Below are 10,619 nucleotides of genomic sequence, written 5' to 3'. Positions count from 1 at the left end.
AATCTGGTTTTTGAGACCTTTTCTACTGTTATAGCGACACCTATGGTCCGATATCCATGATACTTTGCATGATTGTTAAGTCATCTGATACGTTTCATAAAGTTTTGAGTTTATGTTGAGGTTTTATAGGCTTTTGTTTGGATGTGGCCACCCCCCTTTTATAAATGCCCCGTTTTTTTGTTTTTTTTTGACAATTATTGATATTCAGTGTCCAGAGAATATTTCTGCAGTGGTTTGGTTACAATTTTGTTCCTAAACCAAGGAAAGCAACAAAGTAAAGTTTTTGAGTACCTCAAGCGGTTTACGAGCTATGGCAAAAAAAAGTAGTTTTTTGAACTATAGTGCCCCTATTAGGCCGGATCTTTGCCAGGATGCCCCCTCTGGGAGCTCTACATTCTGACAAAGTTTCAAGTCTCTAGGCCTTACGATTTGGTCTGCACAATCAGTTTTAGCAGAGAAAATCCTTACAATAGGGTTACAGCACTGTGTGCTTGAACCCCTAAAAAGACCTCCAACACTAGCTTGGTCTATTCGTTATTTTTTTTTAAGCCCTTACTGTGTACTGCGTTATGTTAACAGACTTGTTATAGCACTTGATTTTGGTTGCTGCCATTATCCTCATTTGTAAGTCGCTTTGGATGGGAGTCTGCTAAATGTAAATAATTTTACTTCAAAATTCAAAGACTTAAAGTACATTTAATGCTCTCAAGCTTTAACTTTAAATTTACGAGACGTAGTGCAGTAAAAGTATGACAGTGTGCTTTTCCTAAAGGAAAACCGTTTTAAATTCAAGTAGAGTTCTTCAGATAACATGCTATAATTCTGTATTCTAGAAGCAATGCAATAAATCGATTTAAAGCCAATCTAGACTGGGTTTAAAAAAAAAAAAAAAATTCTAGCACAAGGGAAAGTGACATGCACAAGTTAACATACAGATTTAAAGCCTTCTAGACATTGTGCCTCACAACACTGGATTCTGCAATACCTTAGTTTGATCTTCCAACTTTTATACAGCACAACCCAATAACTTCATACAAGAGAAAACACTAGGCAAGAGGACTCTTTAAACCGAAAGATTTATTGAAGACACTAACAAGTGTACTGAGCTGACAGGTCTGAGTAGTGTCCAAAACAGTTCACATGGTCATCAAGACCAGGATGCTTCTGCAGAACTAGGTGATGGAAAACCAAATCCTCATTCAGAAGCAGGCCTCACAGATGGTGGATGAGTGGAGCTTCAGTTGGGCTTCCAGCAGACGCTAGCTGAGATAGAAGTGGAGGAGCACTCTCAGCTTCAGCAAACAGGGTCCAGTTTACTTTGACCTCTGCCTCATCTTTCTCCTTTTACGCTTCAGCCTAAAATAAAAAGGGAATTATAAAAAAAAAAAAAAAAACTATGCCCATTCCAAAGGGAAAAAAAATTATATAGATATATAGCTCTTATATAGTTACACATTTACCTGCGCATGCGCTTCTTTCGCCACTGCAAGAAGAGTAACACCATTAATAAACAGATTAAGCGGTTAAAAAAAAAAAAAAACATTACAACTCGATCCCACACATGCGCATTTGTAACTGGCGCCATTAGCTACATCTTCACCATGCAGCATGGCCGTTCAGACTGAACGGTTAAAATAAAACAAAATTAAACGATAAAGACGACTACATTTAGAATAAGCCACCACTATCAACGTTAATAAGCAAGTTAAATAAGAAAAGCAATAAATGTGCAGCGACTGCAAGCTCAATCTGGTAGCCCTGCGACAAAGTGTGTTAGCAGGCTAGCGGAGTAACGTTAGGCCCGAGTGTGTAACACTACAAAAACACAACACTGAATCGCAGTTAATGACTATACTAACTGGTTAAATAAGAGTACAGTAAATTAGTTTAAAATGGCAACAAACAGTTGCATGGTTTACACTCTATTAGTCAACAAGTAACGTTAACTAGCAAGATTAGCCAGATAACAAGACGCTCCATTTCACTTTAACATGAAAAAATGTACTTACCTTCGCTCTCATGATGAGAAGATGGTTCTGTAAACAAACAAATAATGTTAGTTATCGATGGATGGGGTGTAAATGTCTTAGATTGCTGTGGATTGTATGTGATGGTAACACAACATCAGAGACAGAGCGCTCCTCACCTCGTCAAGCGAAAGCAACGACTCAAGAGAACGTCATGTGGGAGGACGGACGCTTTTATACGCTTCGGTTGCGTCATTTTTCAGCGACCACAAAAAGAAACGCGTGCCACACCTGTCAATAATTTTATCAAATTTATACAGTGGTCAGGATTTTTCAGTGTGTTCATGATGTGCCTTTGACTGATCGTTGAGCTTATTTATGTGATGCTTAAGCAGTGTTTATGGTACGTGGCCTGAAATAATAGTTATTTAATATAATAATATAATATAATAATTATTTTAAATATAAACCTATAATTAATTATATACTATTATTAGTTATGTTTCGATTTATAATTAGTAAAATAAACCAATGGGTTTAATTAATATGTTTCAGAACTTATAGGGTGTTACCATGCGATTTATATTTTTGAATTTCACATAGATGACGCACTGTGCATTCTATAACAGTAGTGAGAAAAAAAGATATTTAAAACAAAAAATTATGTAATTTCATTATGTCCAATTTAACGGACAAGTATGGCTCCTCTCACATTTACCTCTTTTTTTTTATTTTACTTGTGTTAAGAAACTATCGTATAAATGTAAAATTCACAGGCATTTGGCGAACAGAAATGGAATAATGAGTCCCTGAACAAAGAGTGTCCTGTTTGACACCGGCAGCTGCTCATCCTCATGGACTACTCCAGATTAACCTCTTCTTTCTGTGAGAGGTCTCGTGCATGTGTGGTTTGCCACTGCAAGGATGATCAGCTGTCCTTCCCACCTGCGTCTGACATCACAGACAAGGCTGTTTATTGCCCTGGTCACATCTGCGGTCCTCGTGCCTCCCTGCAGCAAGTTTATATATGGCATGTTCATACAGGTGAAAAGGAGCCCTGGACGGACACCTTTTTTCTAATGTTTTTTTAATGAGTCAATAGAAAGGTCTTTAACGTAGCAATTTATTATAACTGTGACCTTAATCGCCTGCAGATATTGCATGTGCAATAACTGTTAATTGAACAAGTATGTAAAATATTGTTTAAATCCTTTCCAATAAATATCCCTTTTTTTATATCAGCTTTTTTTTTTTTGCTGATTTTACCAAAACCGTGGTTTGGACCAACAACACATTACCAACAACATATTCAGTAAAGGCTTTTCAAGAAGTATTTGGGCACTTGGAAAACAAAAATGAGTTAGGTTTATGTCTTTATAAGTATTTCAGCACTTTCTAGTAGACTATTTTGATAGTTAATATGAACTAAACTTGTGTATAATCTACTAGCACAACCAAAGACCAAAGTTAAATTGCCTTGTGACCAGTTGCTTAACAGTTAAATTATCTCCTTATACATATGTAATTGGTTTACAGATGACACTGGGTTTGACTTTTTTTTCTCATAAATGTTTTCTGTACACCATATGACTGCTGCATTCTGGTAGATTAATACATTTTGTGATACTTGTGTTTGAACTGAAACAAACCAGGCTCTCATCTAACAAATGGCTAATTAAATTTATTAGATGTACTTTTATAAAATGGCAGGATCATTTCATCACTTAAGTCAATAAACAATGGTTTCAGAAGTCAGGCCAATAAGCTGAGGGGGAGATTTACATCGAAACAGACTCTGGAAAAGCATTTTCATAATTCTTGAAACACTAGAAAACGAATGCTGAATGTCATCTAACAGATCAAAGCTTACCAAATTGATTAACAGTGCTTCCAGTGTAGATGGTTTGCTATATTTAAGGTGTAGTGAGGCAGTTACCGCTCCAAAGACTCATTACAGGTCATCAATACAAATTATGATCATTTCCCAACTGACAAAAACTCAACCTTTAACAGACCTCAAACAGGGAACTCATTTGCATGGACACGAATGGCACTTTGTAGCAAAACTGCCTAAAGAGTGCCACCGTTAGACTTTTATTTTTCATGATGGCTTGTACAGTGACAGAGAGGGTCAAAAGAAACCCAGCACTCGCCTCCTGTCAACACAGTTGGACAGTATCTACCTGTTCATCCGTACACTCCCAGCCGCATTCAGAGACAACCAAATGTAAGTAAACTGCGCAAACCCTGTAGCAGTCTTATGTAACTAAATAGGAGGTATTCAAAAAGACAGAAGGCTCTCAGTGGGGCAGGTCATAATTAGCTTTAACGGTTCTGTTCTTTGGGCTGTGCAGAGGCTCTGTCAGTCAGATTGGTTGGCAGTGGGAGTCTATGCAGCAGCTTCGCTCTCAGCCTCCACTGCTTGTCCTGTGGCACTCTCCACAGTTTTGGATGCCTGGGAAAAGACAAATGATGCAAATAAATGTTTCATATTCACAACAAAGTGCCATTAGAAATGGGGAAAGTGAATGCTGACGGAGCAAACCTTCTTTTTCTTCTTCTTCTGTGCCTTGCGGCTGGCTGAGCTTTGCAGTAATGTCTGCAAATAAAACACATTGCCAGTTAATCTTGAATGTAAAAATCAACTGGAGAATTCCATTACCTAGAGTAGGATTTTTTTTTGCTAATGGCTCCTAAATATTTGTCCCTTGTTCACTTACTAAAACAAATCAAAAAAATAATACAATGAACTAATAATGAATGATATTGAATTATAGACAACATTAGGGGTAGGTATTTATGATTTAGATAATTTTGGGTATATTTATCATGTACAACATTGCAAAAAAAAAATAAAAAATACGAACTCTAAAATATACATGAGAGTTAGTTGGTACTACATTACTATATATTGAATGTTAAAATTAACTGATTTGTATATAAACACTTTACATTAAATGAAGTTATAATAAATTAAACATTGAAGAGTATTAAAAAATATAATGAATATGCTATATGGTGCATATATTTAGCTAAATACTCCTCTTTAGAGTAAAGTTTAGTTGCTGACAAATAAGTTTATGGTCGATAAATACACTTTTTCTAAAGTAAATGTGACGTTACGTGACATTTTTTACAAGCTGTTATACTGACATCTTTCTGCAGCTGAAACACGATTGTTTAACTTCCGTTTCATTAAAATTTAAATCATTTAAAGTTAAGAAATCAATATTTTTACCCAGCCCAAGAAGTTAATTTCAATATAATTTTGACAATAATGTTTTATTAACATTTTATTTTGAAAATACTTTTCATACTTTGACAATTATTCATTCTTGGGATCCTTCTACCTATTATTAAAATATTTACATACATAAAATAAAATGTTCAACTAGTATTTAAACAGCAGAATAAAAAAATGCAAAAATTCTTTTAATAATAATTCTACCAATTCTGTAAATATTAACTTTTAATTCATTCATTATTAAACCTCTAATGTAGCTTCCCTAGCAGTTCCCTGTATGTGACTCCAGAAGCCCTGATTGTCTCACCTTGAGCTCTGGGTCTTGTACTTCATGCTCAGACTTGTAAAGCTCTGGATCAAACAGTCCAGTGGTGATACGCAGAGGGCCGTTTGCCATGAGCAGCACTGTGAATTTAAACTGTGCTACATATTCACCTTGAAAGAAAAGAAGATGGGGAAGAGACAGATGGTTTGACAATGTGACTCTCGAGACTTTGCTGATGGCACCAAACTTCTAAAATAAGAACAGTCTTTGACCTGGTCATGTCATGCGGCAGATGTGCTGGACGCACTTCACTCCAGCGTGAAAGGAAATTACTTTTCATTTTCATTTTATGATTCGTTGCAAAGGTTTACCCTTTTCATCTTAATGCTTGGCTGAAGGTTTAACATTTTATGACTGTAGCTCTAATGCCTCACCTTCCTTCTCATGCAGGACACTGAAGGGCTGAAGCAGCTCATGTTTGGCACACTCGACCACTCCTAGTCGAGCTTTACTCTCATCCTCAAATGCCCTGAGAGCACAGACACCAGACCACACAAAGAAAAGGAGAGAGACAACAAGAAATGTGATGAGCAACAGAGGTGAAGAGTTTTGTTTTTTCCCATGCACTTTCATTTGAGATACTAGGAACTTCAAAGTCATACGTTTGTTTGAGATGGAAATGCACAAACATATAGCTTGACTACATCGTCAGTTTAATGTTTATATATTTATGTAATGCATTTATATCATTTATACATTAGCATTGAAAAAGGGCCAGTGGGATTTTGTTGTTGTTGAAGGAAATTAATACTTTTATTCAGCAAGGATGCATTAAATTGATCAAAAGTGACAGTAACAGCTTACCTCCCCTTTAATAATGGATTTCTTCATTTTAGTTTTAAGTGGCTGCCCTTCTTTAAATGCAAGTTTAACTAACTTTCATCTAGTGATAATAAAAATATCAAACCTCATTGAACATTAAACCGATTACCTCAGAGTGAATGGCATGGTATCAAATCGCCGCTCGACCTCACTGAAGAACACCCTGGAGGTCTTCATCTTCAGTCCATACTGCTTGTTGGGGTCCCGCTTGTAAACAGTGGTCCTCTGTCCAGAGTCTCTAGCCTGCAGGAAGAGAGAGAGAGAGAGTGCTGTGATCAGCTATCTGTCACATGTTAACAGCAGACATCAAGAGACCAGTTGATGCTGAGATGAGTCTTCACCTTTCCCTCTCCGGTGCTAATGAGCACGTCCACAGCGTACACCTCATGCACTTCAAATTCTGCCTTCTCATGGTCTTTCCTTAGAGCAGACAAGGACAGAAAGCATTGAGCATAGAGGAACGCTCAATCATTTTCAAAAACAATCTAGAGTTTCATTATCCTGACCTTTGCTGGTCGCTGGGGTTCTGAATGATGGTCTTCTCTCCATCAATGACGTGCTGCTTTAACTGATGAGACAGCATGCCTGTGTAGAGACAGAAGGAGCTTTAAAAGCATGCTATGATGCTTCAACAGAGAAGAGTTCAGGTTTCGGTCAGCTCACCCTCGATGGCCATGCATTTGAATGATTGGGCAATCTTGTTCCAGGCCTCTGTGACCTGAGTGTTCTGAGAAAAGCAGAAAAACAGGCGCTTGATCCATTGCAACTTCCTACAATGCATTTGAAACTCTTTATGAACCACATTTAAATAATTGTTAATGGCTAAAAATTATTTTATTCAAGAAAAATAGAAAACTAATGAAAAAACTAATTACTAAAACTATTTTTTCATATAATAGCTATAATAGCACATAAATAATAACACTAAAATAACAATATTTTTTATATATTTTCCAATTTATTAAGTAGCATTCTTCTGAAGATACTGTCCCTTATGTGTAGACCAAGGTTTAAAGTTGGCCCCCACAAAGGGAATTATCCATTTTATATTTTATATTATATAAAAAAAATAGTTTTATTCGACCCGGATTGATTCTAACTAACCTGATTCCCAGGTTTAACCAGCCGGAGAGCAGCTTCTGCACACAAGTGGGCAGCTTTGATCACATCCGCTTTCCGTCCTGTCACAGGAGCATCCTAAAAGAACAGCAAAATTAAGTGCACTTAAAATGAAAAATGAGTTCTGTGGCATTCAAAACAGGAGACATACCTTGGATGCGCCAACCACAAAGCTATGGGCAATGTTGGAGATGAAGCCATCCACATGCACTCCAAGATCACTGTGAAAAAAACAGAATGTAATAATGAAGAAATGTGCATGCATACATTTATATGTCGAACAGAAATAATACTCACATTTTAACCAAGTCACCGTCCTTGATTGTGTAGTCTGGATCACTCTTCAGCGGTGAGAAGTGGCACACACAGTTGTTCACGGACACACAGGTGGGAAAGGCAATCCCTGTCACACAAGAATAAATCATCTACTTTTTCATATAGAGTACTTTGTTATAAGTTTGGAATCAATGTTCAATGGTTCCTTATGCTCAGCAAGGCTGCATTTATTTGATCATAAATACAGGAATACTGTAAAATATTACAATTTGAAATAACTATTCATAAGGAACGGATGCTGAAAATTCTGTTTTGCCATCACAGGATTAAGTGACAAAAAACAAAACAACATTTTTTTTTAATAAATACATTTTTACATAAAATACATTACATTTTTTAAATAAAGAAAAAAAACACCACATTTCAAATCACTGGTTATGGTCACTTTTGATTGTAATGAATATTATTTAGCTCTTTTCAGAAGCATTCTTACCTTTCTTGATCTCTTTCTCTTTCTTGAAGACCTTTCCTGTTTCGGCAGTGATGAAAGCGTCTCCTTTCTGGCACAGGCTGAGGACAGACACACCAGGCTTGGCTGCTTCGATGACCACCTTCAAAGCCTCTGAAAGAACGATTTTGCATTAAACAACCAAATCTCATACCCAAAGGATTCTGAAGCTCTCACTAAAGCAATATGTGACAGGACCCGGTATGAAGAAGATCAATGCACATTAATTCAGTAAGCACTTCTAATAAAAATAAAGAAATAAAAGATTTCGGTAGCTGACAGTAGCTAAAACTTTCTCAGAACCTGCCAATAAATCTACTGGATGCGTTTTTTCTTATTTTACTGCAGTATAATACCTACTTATATATATATATATATATATATATATAAACTGAAATGCAACAGGAGACTTTGGGCAGAATGACAGGGTCAGTCGCCATTCACTCTCATTGTAAGGAACAAGATGCAATGAAAGTGAATGGTGACTCAGAGACTATCAGTCACTTACATTGCGTCAAACATGTTCTATTGTGGTTCATAGTCATGCAGATTTAGAGTAACATCACGGTGAGTAAATAATGACAGAATTCTACTTTTGTGGTGAACAATCACTTTAAATCGGTACGTTACAACTATAGCTAACTGGCTAATCTGCTAGCCAAATATTTATAAACATAAATACCGCTCTTAAAATTACAAAACATCGGCTGCTGATGCTTGTCCGTAAGATTTCAAGTTAAGTCAAGTAAAAAAAAAAACTAGAAATGACTGGCATCGATGTCTATCTCACTACTGTTCACAGACACATGGCCGAGTGCTAAAATCAACCCGTTATCACGCATAAAGCTCCAGAATCAATCTTACGGTTCGCTATGTCGGCCCCCATCTTGTACTTGGTGACAACCAAGTCATCAGCGATGGTGTGCTCTTGCTGGTCGTCGTCTCCTGACATGCTTGTCAGTGGTGGGATTCAAGACAAGAGAAGCTCGTAACTTTTTCCCTCGCTTCGCTTGTGGGATGATGGAGCTCAGCACGCTTCAGATCTCACAGCCTGCGCCAGCAGCAGCCGTGGGAACGCGCAAGATGGCCGATCCCTGCACCGCATTTCAAAATAAAAGCCGCAGAGCAGCGGATAAAAATAAACTGACAGAGTGACCTCTGCGGGAGCTCGAGGTAATTATATCTCGTCACAAATGTTCCAGTTTTTTGCAGATGCCGAAGAGGGTTTTATGTATAAACAAAGCATATTTAGGATAAATCTTTAACATCGTACATTTCTCATTCTCTCACACCCCACCTCAAGTTTGGCGGGGTGGGGGCACTGGTCTGCTCATTTCAAACAATTGGAAATGCTCAACCCACTCTCCCCTCTGCAATTATAACTCATTTGAATCTCATGCAATTACTATAACAGCTCCTATAAAACTCCAGGTTGTGGTAATTTACTGCCCTGGGTAAATTCTAGGCAACCTTCCGGAGCTGAATGGACTGCTGTGCTCATTTCTGGAGGATGGCAGTCCACTTTAAGTCTTTGGCGACTTCAACATTCATCTGGACAAGTCATACGCTATAGACTTCCATTCACTCCTTGCTTCATTTGATCTCAAACACCTTACCACTACAAGCAAACACAAATCAGGCAAGCAACTTGACTTAATTTACAGAAGCAAAACAGATGACAATTTTTAGAACCCCTATGTCTCTCTGACCATTTCTTTATTACATTTAAACTATACATTTTGCTATGTGCCACCAACCACATACTGGTTACATTTAGACAAAAATACACTCCCTTTCACCCTCCTATCTTTCCTATGTAGTATCCTACTCTCGTCCCTCACCTACCCATTTCTCAACTGTGGATGTGAATGCAGCAACTGACACTTAATGATTTCTTTACTGTAACCTCTTTTCTAGACAATATTTGTCCTCTCTCATCCAGCATTGGCTGCCCCTGGTTATCCAATGTTCTTCATGAGCATTGGACCAAACTCACGGCAGCAAAGAGAAATGGCCCAAATCAAAAGATCCGTCAGACTCTGCTGAAGTCCATAACGCCAAATCTTCATACTGTATTTCAACAACAAGATCAACAGCGCTCCAGACACATGTAATCTATTCAAAACATTTCATTCTCTCCTATGTCCCCCTCCACCCCCTCACACCACTTCTATAACAGCTGATGATTTCGCCACATTCTTCACAGACAAAACTAGAGCAATGAGTAGTAAATTCTCAGCCCCACACACACAGGACCTCAAACCTACCACACCCACTGCTAAAACTCCCATCTTCTCCTTTTGTCCACTCACTGTTGCAGAAGTATCTAAATTCCTCCTCTCCAGTCATCCTACAACA

At 37.6% G+C, this 10,619-nt stretch overlaps 1 protein-coding gene and 1 long non-coding RNA gene across 2 annotated transcripts; both read right to left on the bottom strand.

Annotated features, from left to right (window-relative positions):
• Window positions 1–1,057: 1,057 nt before the first annotated feature.
• Window positions 1,058–2,252, bottom strand: LOC128012055 (uncharacterized). Its single transcript, XR_008182696.1, has 4 exons — window positions 2,147–2,252; window positions 2,010–2,036; window positions 1,461–1,483; window positions 1,058–1,356 (listed from the first exon to the last, which is right to left on the bottom strand). It is a non-coding gene; the product is annotated as an uncharacterized LOC128012055 (long non-coding RNA).
• A 1,376-nt stretch (window positions 2,253–3,628) lies between these two features.
• Window positions 3,629–9,356, bottom strand: LOC128011969 (proliferation-associated protein 2G4-like). Its single transcript, XM_052594805.1, has 13 exons — window positions 9,126–9,356; window positions 8,247–8,375; window positions 7,775–7,880; window positions 7,629–7,698; window positions 7,463–7,555; window positions 7,022–7,085; window positions 6,865–6,943; window positions 6,700–6,778; window positions 6,468–6,601; window positions 5,911–6,005; window positions 5,519–5,646; window positions 4,513–4,566; window positions 3,629–4,422 (listed from the first exon to the last, which is right to left on the bottom strand). Exons 1-13 carry the CDS (start codon window positions 9,211–9,213, stop codon window positions 4,357–4,359), a joined length of 1,185 nt encoding a protein of 394 aa, XP_052450765.1. The 5' UTR covers window positions 9,214–9,356; the 3' UTR covers window positions 3,629–4,356.
• Between the last annotated feature and the right edge of the window lie 1,263 nt (window positions 9,357–10,619).

This window comes from Carassius gibelio, chromosome B23 (genome assembly GCF_023724105.1).
Source record: "Carassius gibelio isolate Cgi1373 ecotype wild population from Czech Republic chromosome B23, carGib1.2-hapl.c, whole genome shotgun sequence".
Taxonomy (NCBI): domain Eukaryota; kingdom Metazoa; phylum Chordata; class Actinopteri; order Cypriniformes; family Cyprinidae; genus Carassius; species Carassius gibelio.
This window is presented reverse-complemented; position numbering and strand designations above follow the sequence as displayed.

Excerpts from the sequence above, each read along its gene's own strand:
- LOC128011969 (XM_052594805.1), bottom strand. The coding sequence starts at position 9,213 with ATGTCAGGAGACGACGACCAGCAAGAGCACACCATCGCTGATGACTTG. Across the intron at positions 7,086-7,462 it reads TGGTTAAACCTGGGAATCAG|AACACTCAGGTCACAGAGGC; the intron begins GTTAGTTAGAAT and ends TGCTTTTCTCAG. Across the intron at positions 6,006-6,467 it reads ACCATGCCATTCACTCTGAG|GGCATTTGAGGATGAGAGTA; the intron begins GTAATCGGTTTA and ends CTGTGCTCTCAG.